Source organism: Agelaius tricolor, unplaced genomic scaffold (assembly GCF_023055355.1).
Source record: "Agelaius tricolor isolate 1412-34295 unplaced genomic scaffold, bAgeTri1.0.p SCAF_27, whole genome shotgun sequence".
Taxonomy (NCBI): domain Eukaryota; kingdom Metazoa; phylum Chordata; class Aves; order Passeriformes; family Icteridae; genus Agelaius; species Agelaius tricolor.
In genome coordinates this window covers 10613256-10634937 of record NW_027269287.1, presented here as the reverse complement: position 1 = coordinate 10634937, position 21682 = coordinate 10613256, and the positions used below count along the sequence as shown (strand labels likewise).

At 38.8% G+C, this 21682-nt stretch overlaps 1 protein-coding gene across 2 annotated transcripts in view; it reads right to left on the bottom strand.

Annotated features, from left to right (window-relative positions):
- APBA1 (amyloid beta precursor protein binding family A member 1) overlaps positions 1–21682 on the bottom strand; it is an 87412-nt gene that overhangs the window by 41037 nt on the left and 24693 nt on the right. For both annotated transcript variants that reach the window (XM_071448715.1, XM_071448713.1), the window contains exon 2: positions 3281–4485. In XM_071448715.1, the coding sequence (XP_071304816.1) occupies positions 3281–4432 (1152 nt within the window). In that variant the 5' untranslated portion in view covers positions 4433–4485. The remainder of the gene's footprint in view (positions 1–3280; positions 4486–21682) is intronic.

Sequence of the window (21682 nt, the reverse complement as noted above, 5' to 3'; positions counted from 1 at the left end):
ACATTTAAACATTAAACAGACTACCAGAGTCTATTACAGCAGAATTGTCCATGGGGAGTGAGCAATTTACTTTTCTCATACACCTTACCAAACACTTCTTTTGAGAAGAAATATCCAGGAATAACTGATAATCCTGGTAGATTAACTTGCAAATAAAACTGGAATCAGTACACACATATACAGTGATCTGTATCCTTCTTACTGTCACAGTCATTGCATGTCTTTCCGAACAGTCCCAAACTATACCTAACGGCAGGCTAGCTAAATACCTCTGAATTGTTAACTTCTTAAAGCAGTCTCTGGACACTTCTAAATGGCATCCTACCAAACATTCTGCTGTGAATGTATTACCCAAATGCTTAGCACTGGGGAGTAATAGCCACTTTCTTGGGAAAAAAGCAAAGGAAGCTGTTGTATTTAATGAGCCTCAACCACAAATCATTCTTCTTGCTTCACTGGTCTCCAGTGGACAGCTTCTAGCTAAATAAAAAGTGACTCTTTTTTGTGTCTAAAGAAGTCTTATGAGTTTCAGTATCACATGATTAAGAAGGCAATATTATTAGAAATATTTTCAGGTAAGTTCTATCTCTGAAAGAAAATTGTTTAACACAATTTGAGGATAGTTTTCAAAGTAGACCTGCAAAATAACTGAAGGCAAAAAAGCACCCAATTTGCATTATTTATCTGCAGCAATGTGATACTTCTAGGGCAAGAAAATGGTGTCTGCCTGAAGGTAAAAACACTCACATTTCCAGGTCAATACGATAAATCAGACTGAAAAACATCTCTGGCATATACTGGTTACACTGAAAAGCCCCCATCTGAGATTCTGCTTTTTTCTTGAGGGGGACAGAAGAACAATTTACAGTTAGAGGAATGGGCTCCAACTACATTTTTATTACATTGACCACTTATGGTCACTTAGTCAACACAAGGTATTTTTGCCCAATTTACAGTTAGGCAATCCTAGGAACGCTGCATTAAAAAAAGCAGACAGTTCTTGAGTTGCCATCTAAATTAAAGAATCCAGTAAAACAAATATATATCTCTTCTTCAGAGTAAAACAAAATTCCTACTCAGTCCCAAGTCCCTTCTACAAGTCTGCTCCTCCATCTGCTATACATTTTCTAAATTATTTGTGCCATTTACTTCTTCCTTCCAAGAACACAAACGCTTTGTACATCTACAACCATCATTTCTCTCTTTGATGAGCTATAATAACTGTCATTATAAATCACTGTTTTGATTTCAGCCAGCCCTGAAAATTTCAGTCAGGTTCTTATCTGACATGGCGCAAAAAATATTGAATAAGAAATCAAATTTTTTGTGCAAAATGGGAACCTTTTTGTACTTCAATATCTAATGCATGCAGAGACCACAAAACAGACCACTGTTTTGCTCACTATATGAGCATACCAGGCTGAGTCATATCAGCACATCTCAGAAAAGTTCAATTCTGCAAGATGCACCTGGATTTTAGAGAGCAGGTGAAGCACCTTCAGAAGAACTTGGTGCTCTTAGGATCCACAACTTAATGTCACCAAGACCATCATGGCACTCTGTTATAATTAGTTAGGAAGCAACAGGAAGTCCATTGATCCTCCAAGTAGTAACAGCATTTTCGGACAATATGGTAAACAAAACATGTAAAAGAGAGTAATGTGATCTATCTGAAAATATGGACAGAAATAATTTTAGTTTTGCAAACTTCAGAAGTTAAGTTAAAAATAATTCCATACAAAATATTCCGGGAAGATATTCTTCCCTGAAATGACTGCAAATCAACTCTGTAACAAACATAATTTTAAAAATATTTGCAGAAATAACTTTTGCAATACAGTTGTTTGTTTGGGCTTTTTTTAAGGTTCAATTAGGTTTTCTATTAAGAATCATGAAAAAAGCCCTACAACACCCTCCTCACTGTGTTTCCAACAGTTTTGCAGGAAAAAAAAAATCTGGAAGCTGTATGTCTCAATCAGCTTGCATGTTTTTACAGCATTCCAAACACCATGCTCCAAAAATCTCTTTCTATCTGTAGAATACTAGCTGTCCTCATTTTGAAGGCAGATAAACAAATTAGAAGCCTATTATAGATATACCTGGCATGTGGTCTTTTTTCACTATCTGAATTCCCTTTGCATTAACTGAGGTGTCTTAAACAGTTCCCATGCATTCCTAGAATGTTACAATAATTCAGTCTAAAATACCAAAATAACACACAATAATTTCTACTTCTGCTGTTCTTCAAAAAAAACCAACCTAAACCAAACAAAAAAAAAATAAAAAGAAAAAAGAAAACCTGAAACCAACCAAACAAACCAAAAACCCAAAACCCCAAAACAAAAACAAACCCAAAAAAACCCAAAAAACTCCAACCAAACCCAAACAAAAGGTCACAAAACCCATTCCACAGCAGTATAGAGGAATGGAGCAATGGTTGCAGGTACTTGCCCTTGAAATAGTAAGATAGGAACATGTAATAGATACTTTTTGGTCAGTAAATTAAGCCTCCCAGGTGTTTTTGTATCAGGCATAAATTTAATCCATTTAACAGTTGTTTATGAGTTTACTATATAAAATAATGCAGAAAACTCATAAAACTTGTAGTAAAAATTAACTTAAAGACAGCTGGAACCCCAGCCTGGTAGACAGCCCTGATCCAAGTTAAACCTCATGCCAAAAGCACACAATTTCAGAAATGCTAATGCTTAAACCTGAACAACTCTCTTCAATATTCAGGTTGCTGTAAATACCACTTTACAGTGATAATGTAATACACTGAGTTCTAGACACTGCAAGTTGGCATGCAAGTTTTCTAGAATATGAATCTGAACTATGATATCATCAAAAAGAATGTTACCAGATTTCTGATAGAACTGTTGGGACTGTTGCATGACAGAACATGAAACCTAGAAACTTAAGAGTTAATAAAAGCATACAAAGATAGACAGTAGAAAACTGCTTGGTTGCTAATCTAAAATATATTACGGCAGTAGAAAACGTAACAGCAATTGTTTCAAAAAAGACATATAAAGAGCTTCATGTGACAAATTTATATACAGCATACCTGGGGTCAGCAGTGTTAAATAAAGAAAAATCTGGCTACTTGATAATGCACATTTACTTCTCTTATGCTCTCCAGGGTACAAATTTAAAACAAAGCACTTTTTCAAGAATGAGACACAGAACAAAAATATAATGCACCCTCCCTCACTGCCATGCATGTCACAGTTAAAAAATTAGACACATAATCTGAGAGGTGAAAGCTTTGTGTACTCACATCCCCATCTAGTGGCCTCTGGTCGTCAGAATCCCTGGATGGACTGATGTCCTGTCGCATCACCCAGATAGGCTCCTTAGGCTCATCAGGGGTATAAGGAGAACGGATGGTCCTCGTCTTCACTTCCTCAATAGCCTCTTTAATATCCTTGATGGCCAGTGAAATTGCATCTCTTTTTTCCTTGCTGTACCTCTGAACAGATTCTCCCGAGCCAGATGTAACTCGAGAACCAGATGTTAGCTGGCCATTACTTTCATGCCCACCACTGACAAGAGCCTGGCCATGCTCCAAACTCTGCTCTGACTCTGGCATGTCTTCAGCTGCCTTATCTAAGCTCTGGGAGCTCATGCTCTGCTTCACCTCTGCTACAATCTGATCAATGTCCTCCTCTTGTTCGTAACTATCCATTCTTGGGTAGGGTGCAAACTCTGCTTCCTTTTCAGGGCTGTCAGACTCTCCGTCAGACCGTTCATCATAATGGTGAAGGCGGGCACCAAGTGCCTCCTTGCGGTAATTGTCAGCTTCCTCCCTCTCCCGCTCATACTGCTGGATGCCCTCACTAACATCAAGATCTGGTGTGTCTCCTATTTCCTCATACACATGCTCCTGCAGCCCATAGTCAGCATAAGCCTCAGCATACTGTTCATCCTCTCCTCGGTGGAAGAGGCGATGCGTGTAGACGTAACCTGAGTAGGCTGCGTTCATGGCTTCCTCGTGCTCGATGGAATGGAAATGTAAGTGATTGGGCAATGTTCGGTTATGAATGGCCTCACCATGCTCAGCCTCAGCATTCTCCGTGTACTCCTCGGACTCAGGCCTGTACTGCACTGCATATGCACTCTCATCCTCATTTTCCTGCACTCTCTCGACATCATAACTGTCCTCCACTGTGGCTATCACATCCCCTTCTGCAGTATCCGTGTGATTGTGGAAACCACTCTCAGTGCTGGCTGACCGAGCTAACATGCCTTCCTCCTCCTGCCCAGACAGGCCCACGTGGCTGCTGTTGGTGTGCCTTGGGTAGCGAACCGCATACCTCTGCTCCTCTTCCACCTCTGCGTGCTCCAGGTCAGCTTCCACTGACTCACTCACTGCTCCATTCACTGGCTCTTCACTGATCTCCCCCTCAGGTGGTCCAACCAAATGGTTCATGGCAAATTTTGGACAGTAGATCACTTATTCTTCTGACATTTTGTCTATCACAGCTGGAAAGAAAAAAAAATAAAAATTCTGACATTACTCCCAATAAAAAAAGTGGAGTTAATAAACAGAAGCAACAAAATGCATCCTTCCTTCCCAGCAGACAAACATTTGACTAAGCTCTGCAATCAGGTAATAGACAGCACAACAGTATGATCTCCCATGCAAATGATCTCCAACAGCAGCAACCAATAACAACACCCTTGGGGACTGCACTTCCCTCTTCCATGGACAAATTCTTTACGGACTTATCATTTCCAAACAACCCCTTGAAGATACCTGTATGCACTGCAGTAGCATTGCAAAGATGCTGGCCTATGAGAAAAGCTAATTTTTGCCAGGAGCTGAGATTTTACCACGGCAGAAATGACAGAAATATTTCACCTTTGCTCCAGCACTTTCCCCACAGAACACTAACTTGGAGCAGAGGAAGGCTGCTGCAATGTAAAAAAGTAGATTTAGTCCTGTCACAGGAGTCTAAAGTTACTCAGATACATGACAGCTGTGCATTCAATACTCTTTCAGTATGACATCTTCAGGTGAACTAGTCACCCTATGCACTTTTAAAAAATCAGTAGAAATTAAAGTTCTGCTTTCTGGGCACAGTACATCTGAAGCACCTGTTTCTTCTTCCTAGAGAAGAAACAGGTGCCTCCTCTTCTTCTTTCTAGATACAACACAGTTTTCTTCCTGGAATCTATCTATAATCAGCTTAAGATGGCTTCCTCCCTAAAACATGGTGAAGACATTTCTAATATTCATAATCATGACTGCTTTAAGACTAGTGGGGCATCTCAGCCTTGCTAATTGAGTAAAAATCTCAAAAGGTCATATGGTTACTAGAGAAGTAATAAAATAATGCCAATAATAAAAAATATGCAGGGAACAGAAAAAGGACCATCTAGCTCAGAAGGTTATATTTTTATAAAACAGCTTCAGCTTTTTGGAACCTTGTCCTATGTGTTTAAGATGCAGTGTCATAAAGAGGACATGTCATGTCCTTTTAGCTACCTAAATCAAGCCACATACCTGTCAATAAAATACAGCTCTAGCTTGTGACTTACTGATAAGTACTATAAGAAAAGGTACCTATTGGAAGACTGCTAACTTGAAGGATCTATAAAAGCATGTGTCAACTGCCAACTAAAAAAACTAATGTGAATGTGAAATACAACTTGGATCAAATCTAGTAAACTGAGGCAGGGAGGCTCAGGTGGCACTTTGCTGACTAAATGAGCTCTGTGCAGAAGAGCAGTAGGAATAACTTCCTGTGATGAGAAAGTAACAGCAATTTCAGTTGCTATCTATTACAGAAGCTGACAGGCAGGCAAGCCAAGGTGTGAGTCACTTACACTAAACTTCCACAGCAAATCCAGAGGGTGCAGTTTCCAGCTCAGTAAACACTCCTTGTTTTTGTTACATCTAATGTTTTAGCCCTTTAAACAAAGGAGCCCTTAAAAAAATTCCAGTTGTAAAGTAATAGCTAATAAATCATATTATGTGGACCTATAAGGATGTTGTACACAAACTAATCCCTTTTCAAAATAACTATGCCAAAACCCAGTTCGTTTTTTCCAGCTAATGAAGGTGTGTAAGGTTTCAGTGACAAGATAAAGGCCTTTCCAGCTAAGACTTCCAAGACATTAGGAAAGAATGGGCAGAATACACGTGTATATACTAGTGTGCACCAGAACTAAACACTCTTCCCCCCACACAGCATATGGTAAGAAAGCAAGAACAACAATATCAGACAGCCTTCCACTTTTAGCCCACAAAAAGGGTGAGGATGCCAAGGTGCAAGAGCTCTTTGAAAAGTCCTTCCCAAGGAGATTAGAGCAGAGGAATACATTTGGTGCACGTAGCTCGGTTTGCACCCCACAGTGTCAGCTGCAGATTGAGCTTGGGGTGGCAGGAGCCTCGGTCAAGAGGGCGGGAAGTGCCAACTCTCTGCAAAACACAGGACACAAAGATGCTGGCACCAGCCAGGTGGACGGACAAGATGGATACTGAGACACAGCTGGAGCCAAAGACTCAGGAGGGGAAGTGAGACTTAGGCACACTTGGACTGTGAGGGGACAAGAGCCCAGGGGTTCCTTTCTCCAGGCTCCCTCCTCAGAGGCTCAGAGCTTGAGCTGTTTCTGTGTTATGGCACCATGAATAAATGCCTTTATGGAAAGAGACATCCAAGCCTCTGCTATGGGAAACCTGGGGTCACCAGCCAGGAAACCTGGGCTGACCCCGTGAGAAGGTGCAAGAATCAGGGGGGGACCCGTCAGGTCACTGAAGTGGCCATCACCATGAAGGGTGATGGCCTCGGTCCCAGCTGTGACAGTCCCTGGTGATAGAAGTATGACCATCAGAGTCTAATGAATGGTGAGGCTGGGAAGGTTCTTTAATATGGCCTGCTTTCATTTAAGTAAATTACAGAATTTCCACTCTTCTCTACATAGAGAGAATTAGGCTAAAATAGACGGTTGATTAAAAAAATCTACCTAAATTTGCTGCATTCAACTAGTCCCTGACTTGTGACTCAGTGTCATTGGTCATCCCCAGAACAAGGATAATGCTAGCCAAAACAAATCAAGATACAGATAAACACAGGACAATGATCAACTATCTTAAGTTTTATCACATGTATCCTGATACATCTTTAACTTAATTGCGTTTTTAGAAAAGAAGGGAAAAATATCAGCTGCATGAAGATTACTCAAGTCAAATAAGGTATCAAATGCAATAATTTTTATGACAATAAAAGTACTGGTAATTGCTGAAAATAAGATATCCTGTTTTAGAAGTCTTAATACATGCTTGCAACATAATGAGTTTTATGGACAGATGGCATCGCTGACATGTCTTAGAGAGATTACAAACCACACAAAATATGGCTAAAAAATACCTGGGAGACCCATCACTTTCCTTTGTCAAAGTTATAGCTTCCAAAGTTCCACGTGTAAAATTTCTCTCATTTAAAGAATTCTCTCAGCTTGATTTCAAATACTGATATCCCAAAACTTTCAAGGTTGCATATTTTGAAGGGAGAAGGAGGAAATGTTAAGCTTTACTAAAAGCTTTTTACTGAAAAACACCCTTCTGCTTGCCTTTCCTCCTATAAATTAAATTCCAGCTTTTAACTTTGAAAACAATAACTTACTGTTTGTTTTGAAATCTAAAAAAATTCTTACTTGTTTCAAAGTAAGTTGACTTAGAAATCTGATCTGAATGAACGGCCTCAGGTTACCTCAGTCTCAGTAACCTTCAATGAAAAGTAAGCTTCCGAGTCAAAACCATTTATTTTACTGTTTAACAATCAGTCTTTAGGATAGTGAATTAATGAACACCCATGAAGATTGGAGGTTAGAATTTACTAAACCCCTGTTTATACATGGTAGCTGGAAGGCTACTAAGCCCCCCTCATTATTTATTCTTAGCAGCCCTTTCCTCAAACAAATACAAGGCTTGCCTGATCTTTCCCACCAGACAAGCAAAAAGCTCTTTATTTCCTGCAAGCAAACAAAAGTCAATAATCTACATAAAATACCACAGACAGAAGAGAATATAAGCAAGAGAGGTTATCCGACCTTGGAAATATAGACACAGCACTGATCTGAATGATATTATAGTCTCACATTAATTACCCAGAACAGCAGCTGGGCACTGGTAATCAAACATATTTGGGAAAGTGCTCTGTAATCTCTCTTAGCTTTGCACACAGGACTTGATAGAGGAATGTGTCTCCACAATAGAGAAATCAGAGGTTGATTACTACTGCAACTAACTCTTTGCTGAAGGTTAAATGACCTTCCTGTCTCTAAAGAAGAAAAAAATAATAAATCCATATATTTCTTAAGCAACATAAAGTTGAAAGTTTAAAAATTTTTCTCTGCTACTTTAAAACACCATCAAAGGGCAGACTATCATCCTAGAACAAGAACTCAACACATAAGCCAAGTTCTATTTAAGAAAAGATACGCAGTAAGAAAATGTGAAAGCATAAGTATTCAGATTCCAATTTGGTTTGTTCTTTCTTACCCAAGTCCAGATGAATAACTGTTTGATTTCTTGTATATGCAGGCAGAAAGGAAATAATTATTATTATTGTTGTTATTATTATAAATATTACTTTAAGGGTTTATTTTATAAGAGCATTATGCATTGTATTTCCACAATTTAATGCTGACTTCAATAAAAGCTCACACTCTTGATATGTCTGTCAGCTATAGTTAATGTCTCAAAACAAAGCTTTGTGCCCCATGGAACTAGACTACACACACATGTTTTTCTGTCACATCAAGGATAACAGTAAAACTCAGGAAGGGACCACAGAAGGTCTCCAGTCCAACCCTGCCCTAAGCACAGCCAGCTTTGAGCTAAGACCAGGTTTCTCAGGGCCTTGTCCAGTTGGGGTTTGATAACCTGCAAGACTGGTGATGGCAACAGCTTGTCTGGGCCCTGATGCTAGCAATGGACTGTCCTTGCAGGAAAAATGTTTCTTCCTTACAGTCAGTTTCATTTTCTCCTCTTTCAGCACGTCTCAACTGCCTCTAACTCTCCTTCCCACCATACACTACTGTGAGGAGCCTGGCTGCATCTCCCCTGTCCCGTGGGCAGTTGACATGGAAGCCATCCCTCCACTCAGCTGAAGCAACCTGCTCCTGCCTCTCCTGTGTCTCTTGTGGCTTGCCATCATTTCCCACCAGTATCATCCCTGTATCAGGGACTCAAAAGGGAGAACTCAGGTGGGTTCTGGCAGGCTCTGAGTAGAGGGGATAGTTCCTATCCTACCCTGGCTCTCAGGATCATATCTGTCTCATACTGCCCCAGGTGCAGCTGACCCTTATTTTACTGCCTGGGCCTTGTCCCAGATCTGCTACTTGTCCCCACCAGACCCAGCCTGTATCATCATGAGGGGTATTTACATACACACATACTGGGTTTTTTGGTACATATTTCATTTATAACAAGCATAACTGTTTCTTCTTATTTGGCAGTTGAATGTGTGAGCAAAATAGTTTTGTCTTCCTTAAAATACTTCAGCCACATTCACCCATGTCTTCCATTAAAAATAGCTATTCTTTCAACATACTTATACATAACTGCAAATGAAACTAGGGGAATACAGGGGCTTCTGACTGAATTTTCAAAGGCATCTCACCTCAAGTGGAAGTCTTCTTGACACACTCTCTGAGAAATTTCATAAAGCACCTCTGTTTTCCTGACTTCAGCAATACACCAATGTTTCTCTTGTACAGATCTCAACAAGGCATACGAACACAAGCTACTCTCAAAAAACCAACATAGTCTTTTAGCAAACGGATGACTTTGAGAAACACCTTAATTTTTTTTTCTTTGAAAAGCCCCTATGGTAGGAAATTTCTGAGAATCTGACAACATATGCAATGCCTGCTTTGAAGGAGTTCTCCTCCTATATTAGGTAACTCTTTTCTGAACTGCAACCTGCTTGGGAAACCTCATTGCTTCTGCTGCCATGTGCTAAGTAAGCTCATCCAAAACAGCTTTAAATAAAAAAGCTGTGAAACTTGTATCTCTTGTCAGCAAAAGCAGCACCTGGAAAGTGACACTAACATCCCACCACATGCACACACGCACATACTGGTTCGTAATGAGGCTGAAAAGCTGTGAACACTTACAGTAGCTATAAAGCAGAATAGCTGCATGCACAATATTGCTCTGCACACAAGAACCCACAACTTTTGTTAACAGTAGACAGATCTAGAATTTATGTTCTACCAGCATTTAGGGCACTCAAAACATTTCACACTTTTCATCCCTTCCAATTTACATCTTATTCAAAGCTAAAATATGCTCCTGAGCAAGAAACACCATTCAGTAATCTTCAATGCAGGCAGTCCAGATCTCATAAATACTTTAGGGCACTGGAGATGGGGAGCACTCTGATTAGAAAAGGAACAGATCCTTCTCATCACCTAACACTGAAGTCATGCCTGCACAAGAAATAGAGGCAATACATGGATGGAAGCCATCCATCTGCTGCCAGAAAAGGTTAATAGATATTATGGCCCAAACAGACAAAATTAACTAAAAGCACTACAGGAAAATCTTGACAAGGAACCACAGGCAACCTCTGCAGTGAAGTGCAACAATTAGACACAAAAGACCAAAAACACTTTTAAAGATACATCACAAATCCCAGATCATAAGTGGTTAAGGGAATAAAACTGACCATTGTCACCACCAAAATGATTAAGTTTCCTAAGTAATAGTCTTATTAACAGGTAAACTAAGGAAATTTGGGGTTCGCTTTCACTCTGGTGTCATTTTCTGACACCTTACTGCTTAAGTTTATTCCTGGGTATTAGGTCTTGCATCTTTAAGTAGCAGACAGATCATCTAAAACTTAGAATGCTGGAATTGTTACTCTGGTATTCAAATCATGGTTACAAATAAAATCAATTTTCAAATAAGAATGAAAAATTTAAAAAGTACATAAGCACTGTCAGAGTATCACAGCATTTAAAATTGGTATTACAATGTGAAACTAATGTCAATATCTGTTAGAAGTACAACTATTAAAAGTGAATCTATACCAAATCTAGGTTCATGGCTGTTTGTAATTTACCATTCTTTCTCCCCTATGTAAAAGGGCAGAACTGTCTCAGAGAATAGAGTATAAAATGCTGGGTCCTCAGTGATGAATTCTGAATTCAAATTATCTTTACACCAGTGGTATTTTTATAGCAATCCTTTTCTCTCTATTTGAACAAAGAGGGAGTAGATCTAACCTACCACAAGAAAAAAAAAATTAAAAATCAGCCCAGGAAGCCTAATACCCTTTCTATCCCCTTAAGACTCATTACTAGTGGAATATAAATAAATGTAGACAAAACTAAACTATATGATCCAGTGAACTGCAGGGCTGACAACATATGCAATGCTGCTTTGGTTACCTTCAGGGTGAATAAGAAGGCCTCAAGTCTTACTGACAGAGTGCGAACATGTATGTCCAAAAAATCCTTGGATTTTCCTCCTCTGGCTACACATAAAGACTTGATCAAACCTTTCTAGCTATAACAGGCTTACTCAGCTGCATTCCAGGCCAGTGTTGCACAGTCTAGATACAACCACCTTGGATGCAAGAGAGACAGAGGATTCACTGAATTGCCCCTCAACTTTCCTTCCTTAAAACACCAATTCTGTCACAGGAAGCAAAGTTTTCAACTGACTTAAACTCTAGCTTTTTAAATTCTTTTATGCAATCAATCCACAGGTTGTGTCTGGTACACAGAAACATTTGGATGATGTTGAGATCACTTCAAGGGTTTGCTAGAATGTGATAGAATGTTTTTCAGCAAATTAACAGCTTTAAAGAATACCAAGAAATACCAAAGACAATAAAGTCCAGCTAGTTAAGTCTGTCAGCCTCATCAACTTCTTCAGTTGTCACAGAACACTGTTTCAACTCATGGAATTGGTACAGAAATAGTGCTGAAACCCTAATAACTTCAGTCAATCAGCAAATGCATTTGTTCTGAGACACTCATTATTTCCTGAGAATTTCAAGCTAAGGATATTTCCTCATGAAAAGCAATCATGGTTCAGACAGCATAGAATTAAAAGATCTGATCCTCCTTTAATTCATTTTATTTCACAAGTTCCAAAGGAGCTATACCTGAATTAAACTCAAAAATGGGGATAGACAGGATATAGAACTTCCTTGACTTTCATCTACTTAAAAATGTACCACTGCATGGCAACTGTAACACATAGTTACCAGAAACTATGGCATCACCTATTTTTATTCTAGGAAAAGGAAACACTTCAAAATAGACAGCTATTATTTAAACTTTTATTTTTATTATACTTGCACTTTACTATATGTCTTTTTGACAATGACTTTTCCAAGTCTTTCTCTGAGAAAGTCATTGGTGAAGACAATATGTAGGATGTGGAGGTATTATTCAGAGTGGGGAAGTACGAGCCAGTCAGAGATGAGGTAGCTAAAATTCCCCGGTATTTGGTCAGGAGCATGCAAGTTCTCGCCAATCAGAACAACTGGACTAACACTTTTTACCTGTAATACAATAAGCTTTTAAAGGACCTGATATATATCTGGACTGCATTATTAAGAAGAAGGCTTCAAGTACTAGCTAGTTTGTCTCTTAGTACTTACTTCTGAGTGTAAGCAAGACATCAGGTATCTGCTTCCATTCACAGAAATTAAGTAAGCAAGAGCATGTAAGGGCTGCGGGCTAACAAAATCTTGTGAAGGAACAGTGAAATCCCACCAACAAAAGTATTTCATTTAGAGTCACAACTGACATTACAAACTAAACAAAAAACCTCCAACAAACAAACAAACACACACAAAATCAAAACAAAATAACAAAAAAACCCCAAAAAACAAAAACAAAACACAAAAAAAAAACCCTAAAAAAACACCACACAACAAAAAAACCAAACCCAAAAAACAAAAAAAAAAAAAAAAAAAACCCCTTGGTGGTTTCAAATTGCAATATTCTCAGAATTAAATGCTACTTCAACAGATTCAGTCTTCTGGGTATACTTGTAGGTATCTAGGAGGGGAAAAAACACCTCACAAGGAACAAGAACTATGACACAAAACAACAGATGCAAAAGAGAAGGTAGTAGGAATGCATACATGTAGGTTACAGGAGATTAAAGTTAACTTTTTTCTCCTCTCTATACGGACAGCTGTCTCTTGTACTCTATTTTCTGTTACCATTTTAGCACATGAGCCCAATCTCATCTCTAACCATCAACTTCTAACACTTGCAGATCATTTTACTACTTCTATTTCATGAAGAAGCAGCTGATTCAATTTACATTAAAAAAAGAAAATCAAAGCTACACAGTTCAGCTCACATGTTTCCAAAGGCTCCAAAGAAAACTGATCTGCCACTTGTATTTTCTCACGGATTGGCAGCTGTGTTCCAGTGCCCTAGCATACAGATAGTTCCACGGCCATCTCCAAAACCATATGGGAAGATGTCATACAATTACTTCCAAGCATAGTCCTGAGGAAAGAGGTAAAAAAACTCTCAAGCACATCTTCCACTGTTACAACCTTTCTGAAATGCTGTGGCCACTTGTCAGCACTCAAGCAGATGCACCACAAGGCACTGCACACCAGATTTTCATTAGCAGGAGTGGTCTGTGTGGCTAGACCAGCACCTACCTGCATTTGACTGGCCTCACCAAACAAATCTGCCTGCTCCAGTCTCCTCAAACTAATTTTTTTCCTATCTCATAACATTAGCAATTCTGTGCCTTCTATGAGTTTGAAAGCAAGATACAACCTGTGCTACCCCCCAGAGCTGATGAGACAAGGGTTACTCATCCAAACAGGGAGGATATCAACATCATTCGTTTCTCTGAACTAGGAAGATCTTGACTGAGACCTACTTTTTCAGCACAAGGACATTCCTGTTACTGGAAATAGCTGCTCCAAGGCGACTACACATGAAATCTGTTCCCCAGACATAATTAAACCCTAATGAAGGCTGGCATTTCTCCACATCTGCAGCTTACAACAGAACTTGAGGAGTATTAGCAATTGCACTGTTCACAGCTCAGGGTGCTCAGATGCACAGCTTGCTCAGAAATTACAGACTGAGCAGGGAAATGGAAGTGATGCCTGGCTGCAGCCACTGGGGTCCCATCAGGTTAAGGAAAAAAAATCTGTTGATGTTAATCAAGTTAACTAGATCACACACACTTCTACCAGATAGAGCAAATCAAAAGCAGATGCATTCTGTAAAAGGCACAACGTTTCCCATACACTTGCCAGTCTCTACCTGCTAAGGAAATAAACTGACCAGAACACAGCTACACAGGAGAGTTTGGAAGAAAATTAAGAAAATTGAGGAGAGTCACCCAAGCACGCTTTTCACATCTCTATGCAGTATTTACAGCTAGAACCTCTACACAGACCAGCTCCACTCCAGGTACACAGACAACAGGGAAATGGATATAATGTAACAGCATTTAAAGATAGAGTCACAGGCAAAACAGTACATAAATTAAATATTTTCTCAACACACATGAGGTGGCAGTTGCCTAGTTTTAAAAATTATTTGTACCTTGCCCCACAGTACTTTTGTCTACCTTTGAAAGAGAAACGACACCCAGAAGAAGTTATTTTTTCTTCTCTTTTTACATAGCAATACTTAGATTTTAGTAGAAGCATGTATTCCATTTAAAATATTTTATTATACATTCCTAACATTATAAAATCCTTTATATTAACACACCCAACCAGTGGAATTACAGTAGAGAAAAGTGGCAACTAAAAAGGGTGATTCTAAGGTAAAACATGAAAAAATGTATTTAACATGAAAAAAATTAATCATCAGAGGATGAATAGAACAATCCTGAAATGTTTCAATGCTTGAAGTACTTATTTAGCTATTCACTGGTTAGTATTTTTATCCTTTTTGATTGCAGTCAGTCTGACTGTCAATGGCTCCTTTCACTTACCCTCAGAAGTTATTATTAAGGCAATGCATTTCAAAGGCACCCATAACCCTTTCTCTACAGGAAACAGGAGCCCTAATTATCTTGCTTCGTTATATTTTATAAAGTAAAGGTAAGGTATTTCTTAACTGTTCCATTAAACCTAGATAGGGGGGGATTCTACAATTCCAGGGAATCATATATTTGAAATTATTCTGGGTTGGTTTTTTTTATTCCTTTTCAAGGAAGTACCATTCCTCCAAGAACAGAATGTCTTTCTCATCTGAGATCCAAGCTTAACTGGTATTCTACTTTTTGCTGGTATTTAACTCAAAATCCATGCCCTGGTGTCTATTATCCATCAAGCAAAGCATTGATCTGACTTCTCTTCAAATACCTGAGCTTTGCACATTTGACATGATAAAACTGTACATGCTAACTTCCTTTTTCGTTGCTATACTACAGCATCCTTTCATTTTTAGTTTCTTAAATTCAAGACAAAAAGTACTGAGGATGTGATCTCTCTCATGTTTTAAAATGAAGGCAGGAAGTCACCAAATTAATTCTAAACATGGAACTAGATCATAAAAGCAATGAAAATAAAAAAGAAGTACATACTTATAGCTTTGTAGGTTGCTACAGGATTATTCTAAGTTTACCACTTTATGACAGAATTCAGCACCGTGTTTCAAATCAGTCAGGCACATGGCTACTGTGAGTATTAAGTTACATGAACTTCTCTGGACAAGTAAACTTTTAGCTCTATAGAAGCTGTAAAACCCATGATCAGTAAATATAAGGTCCTAAGAAGCACAAACCATTATGATCCCCCAAGTTCTTGCTTGCTTGAACTGCCGCATACATAGTTTAGAAAGGCTTGCAATTTTCAAAGTTTGTCAACCCAAAACATCCTTCCTATTATCCTACAGGGGACTTAAATTAAATTGCCATGCTACAAGTATTAGACATTCACTTACTTTTGAAAGTATTAACGCAACATATTCTTCCTTACAGTCTTCTGAAACTCTGCTAAAAGGGTTACTAAAAACTAAGACTCCAAAATGCTATTCTGCCACACACTTCTAAACACATTAAATCAACCACCTGAATAGAACAATTTTTATGAATAAACGCAGCTGGTCAACAATAGGAATTTTACACAACCAAGTTTCAAGCCTTTCAAAAGTTCAGGCCAGTTTTCAAACAGCTCACAGTTACTCGTGCTCAGATCGTGCTCAGTACTCGGATCCTGAGCTCAAATACACATCATCCAAGCTCTGGAACAAAATGTAAGTCGCTACAAGCTGAATGTTTCAAAAATTTGATTAAAGCCATGATTAAAAAAATTAAAATTAGTCCTGGGAAAACAATGATGGATATTTCAGGCCTATGTCCAGGGGTTTGGCGTTTCTAAAAGACTCTGAAGTTCTAACTCACATCAGTTCTAGGGGAAAAAAAGTCTTTCCGTGACTTCCGTGAAAAAAATGGAAGCAGAGAGGAAGGTGAGGGAGCATGGAAAAAAAATCTGTAGTTTGGAAAGGGAATAGATTGTCTTACACACTTGTCAGAGACAGTTTCTCGGAGTAGGTTTAGCTATGTGTTTTAGCTTGGATCTGAAGGATGCTTTTGAAGGCAATTTGTGATGGTCCCCACACACTGTACTTCAGTACATATTTTGGAGCAGACTTGGAGATCACCTAATAGATTTCTTCAAAACAACTATCAGAATTGGCAGAAGAGAGGTTTTGAGCTAAGAAATGCAGGTGAATGGCTGCAAAATAGATTAACCTAACATAACAGCAAAATCCTAAAAGAAAAAGAAATAATTGTAGTGACAGAAAAAACAATACATTATTAAAAAACCCCCAAACATAGGGTATCCTTTTCCTTCCCAAAGATTCAAATAAAACCCAACCCAAGCCAACCCAATCCAAACAAACAGAAAAAAACCCAAAAACCCAAACCCAAGAAAAAACTCTAAAACCACCAAAATAATTCTTTGTACTATGTTATTTAATTCTGGATGGTTTGGGAATCTAAGTAACAATCATAGTTCAGCTAACCAAGCAAGCTGAGAAGCCAAATACAGATTTATTTTACAGCTTATACGAGTAACACCATGCAGACAAATATTTAGAGGGCTCATACAGGAAATCTTATTATCACACTGGAAAGCAAATGAAAAAACATCAGCAAACAGAGATGTTCAAGGTGCAATGAAGAAGAGCCAACAAGCTCGAAATCAATAACCCATACCTGCTTCAAAGAACTAAGCCACCAAAAATCATTTAAGGAAAATAAGCAAGAGAGAGTTTGTTGGTACCCCACAACAGAAGGACAACAGCACCTGAGTGACTACAAAACAAAGCAGGCAAAGGCTGCTGAGCAGCAATGACATCTCCCTTGGCCCCCAGCCATGGCAAGTGCAGCCAATCCCACCCCCACATATTTCCCATGTCCCAGAGAGGGTGGCCTCTGTACCATCATGGTCCAGGTTTTCCTCACCTCAGCCTCATTTATGCATAATAGAAAATGAAGCTGTGGCTCTCTTTGCACTGTTTTGCCCAGAGGAATCTGAACTCCGCAAAATAACAGACTTAAAGAAAAATGGAGACAACCTGTTTCTGTTCTCTTCTGTCCTCACCCCACAAGTAACTCTTTTGGTCATACACTGGGCAATTCCTCCTATGCATGTACATGTGTGGGGGAAGATGGGTGCCTTCTGTGAGAGCTCAGCTGGCAGCAGGGCCAGCAGAAGTCCATGTCCGGACAAGACGTGCAGCACCAGCTGGTGCTGGGGCTTTGCCAACCACAGACCTAAGCATTCGGATGATGGTATTGAAGGACCATCTGCAAGCACATTAGCTTCCCTAGATTTCCTACCAAGCTAGGGGGCTGTTAGGTTTTTTCCAATAAACCACACTTTTTACCATTTTGGTCCCAAGGACTGTATTTCTCCTGTCACCTTACCCGAAGAGCCTGCCCAGAGTCACAGGCAATGGTCTCCTCTACCAAATCCCAAAACCTTCAACTGTGCATCCCCTAAGCAAACCTAGGGCTACTCAGAGCTCTTCAGCTGCCCATTGCCATAACTGATTGTAGGCTCTAAGCTTCACAGCACAAACACTTGCCAAATCTGAGTCATAATTTAAGACGAAACTACCTCAACTTTTCCCTCCTGAGCTGCAGTGTCAAGATGGGGTGCAGGGCCTACTCCAGAAAAGGGGAGGTGGAAGAGTCAGAAATGAAGGAGCAATGTTGAGCATGAAAAAAGCTGAGGGTGACCCAAGCAAGGGGAGTTTTGTCCTTGTTTCTCACCATGCAACTCTACTCTACTTGGCAATACATTAATTTTCCCTAAAACAAATATTTGCCCATGACAGCAACTGGAAATCCCACTCTTTATATCAATTTACAAACCTTTCCATATTATTTCCTCCTCAGGACCCTAGTGAGGAGGAGGAGTGAGAGAGAGGCAGAGAGACGGCAGCCAGGGAAGGTCAATCTGCCACAAGCTCAATGAAATAAAATAATAATTATGAAAACAGTATTGACATATATTCAACTCACTTTAACGCAAATATGGTGGAAATTGACTTCACATGAGTAGATAAAAACATTTATCCCCAGAGCGTTTGTGGCCATCTTTTTTCCCTTTGCCTCCTGGGCAGTGCCATCCCGGGGGAGGGAGCTGGTGCCATTTCCTTTTGTCTCCCTGTGGAAGGCACCATCTTGGAAGGGGTATTTCCACCATTTTGGGTTGTTCTTTGTTCTGGGGAAATTTGTGAGACTTAGAAACTCTGTATCACGTGATTATTTATTGTATTTTTTTGCCTGTTGCAGCTTTGCTTGTTAGTAAATGCTACTTTTTGACTCTTATAAACCTATTTGTATTTCTCCTAATAGATGGAAAGGGCCTAGTTGAAATTAAGGGGAGGGAACTCCTTTTAAAGTGTCGACCTCTTTAAATTCTATTAAACCAAGACAGACACACATGTTGTTGGTCTTCTCAATCTGCCAACTATGGCACTGAAAAGCCCATTTTACAGACCACTCTCCAGCAATAAATCAAAAAATCCTCTGAAATCACCTTGCCTGGCTTACTATACAACAATAACATTGGTGATTTAAATCCTCAAAATTCTTATCTACACTCGTTTCTATTTTACTTAGTGCTGTCTTAAATAAAATGTAAATGAAGAGCCCTTTGCTTTGACTTTTGTAGACTTTCAGTTCTAATGACAGTTTCTGTCACAAGACACTCAAAACATTAAGAATGACACCTTTCTACCAAATGTGTGACTATGAAATAAGCAAAACCATTACACCTTCAATAAAGAATATATTCAAAAATAGCACAGACAAGCCACCATAGACTCTTGTGGTTCTTGCAAGTTTCATGATCAGAGCTATGGACGATACTTTGCATTTTTTTTTAATTAAGTTTCTCTACATTTTTTTAATGCAGCAGAACACAAAACCCATGATCTTTAGCATTCCCAAAATCTCTTAGAGCTGCTCTGCAGTACTTGTTACCTACAGCTGCCTTGGAGGACAAGGTATTACCTTAATAGAATTGCAAAAAGAAGTCTAATTCTACCTAATAGAATTACAAAGAAATCCAAAGTTAGAATTAACTTTCAGAATTCAAAATCAAATAATTTTGAGTCCACATTTATTTTATCCTTTCCTTCTATGAGTTTTGCAATGTTTCATATCAGTTAAGGAAACTGCTGAACTGTAATGCAGACATTACACTGTCCTAAAAATAGACACTATAGAGAATATAATACTACTAATATACTTTAATACAAGGGGTTTAGTCTGAAATACTTTCAGTGTGAAGCAGCTTAAATACAGCACTGTGAAAAGTGCTGTGAAAGTTCCTTGTTTCCTTCTCTTTGGCTCTCATATCAGAAATACACTGAGGACTATTTTTCTGAATGCAATGTTGTATCATTCTGGTCTATATTTTATGCACCAATTCAGCATGGAACACAAAACCTCCAAAGGATCAAAATTAAAATTTCATATAAAGGTCACTAGGCAAGAGAAGTACAGAATTTGCAAAAAAATTAATAAGACCTATAAGGACCCATAAAGGCAGGATCGTGGTAAAGACAGAACTCAGAGGAATGAAATACCTACTTGCATAGATTTCATTATTTTGGCTTCTTTTCTGCATATTTTAAAATACCTTCAACACCCTCTAGACTACTGAATCTTGGAATTTACTGCTTAAGAATTACGCATCAGTTTTAAATTCTGTAAACACATCTTCATGGACAAGGGAAGAGAATACACTCTGCTACGTGTTAATCAAAGGGAAATAGCTACATATATTCAGCATTGAAGGCTCTATCAGTCTGTGTAACCCAAGTCTTGAACAAGAATAATTCGTGATTGCTTATTTTTAGTACTCATTTACTTTGTGCTATTTAATATGTTATTGTTTTGCTTTTGTACTCTAAAAGAAACTTCCAATTTGAAACCTTTTTTAAGTTTAACTATACTGTTCCATCTGAAAGCCCTACAAACATTACATCGTAACAGGCAGCCAGCTTTGCCAAGGTACAATCTGGATAGAAATTCAACAAACAGAAATGCTGAAACAGACTGATTAGGTTAGCTATTTGTTTATACTGAGACCCCCTGTTATACTACAGAAAGGCATAGTGTAAGAATTGGAGCAGAATGGATTTGTGTATTATATTAGTACCCAACATGTCACAGTTCACTCTCCCTGCAGAAGCAATTTCCATTCTCAATTACTTAAATATAGGACAGTATTTTGCACCAAACCAATCTCTTTCAAATTTCTTCACTTCCTCTGGGAATTATGTTGGACATAATCCCTAATGTAGAATGACTCAGTAAGCAGAAAGAGAGAGCAGAGTTCATTTTAGAGACAAACAGGAAAACTGAGCAACGGTAACACCAGCCTGCAGAACTTGTTACTGAAGGCTTGAGCTGTTGCTATGACTTCATTAATTTGCAAACATCTACTCTCCTTTTAAATTGCATCACAGAACTTGCACTCAAAGGGAAAAAAAAGTGAAGTGAAAGAATCCATTATCAGTGCTCACAGTGTAAATGTGCTCTAATCCAGCTCATGCTCCATCATAAATCAAAGATTCTCAGACTATCAACCCTGTTGATAGGATGCACATCAAGTGAAAATACTTAACATGCATAGGCAAGCACAGAGGCTTCAGATTCTGACAGAAAGAGGATCAGCTGATCTGAGCTTTCTGGGATTTCACATCTACTTGAAAAGCAAGAAAGCCATACTCCTTCCACTCCCCCTACATTAATCTGCATAGACTGTGCTCAGATGTGTTACAATTATTAACTAACGTGGGAGTCAGCTTGCTTTCAACACAGAAGTAATACAAGTTAACATGTTTAAATCACCACTAAACAAGAAGCCATTACATTGTGTTTACAGCTCTCCCTTAAAACCACAAACTGTAAACAGACCCCCTTTACAGATACCTGCTGGGTATGTCACAACATTTCAGCTCAACATCTAAATTATATATTGGAAGTCAGTGGTTACAACCTTGACAAAGCCATTGGTATTTTCTATATGGTTCTTCTTTTATCTGCTACAGATTACATATGATATCTAATCAGCAAAAATGGAAAAATAATGCATGGAGTAAAGAATTATAAAGTTGGTCATAAAAGTAAGTATATGAGTATTATGAAGGAGGCACTTTTTCTGTGAATACTTGGGATTACCACTTC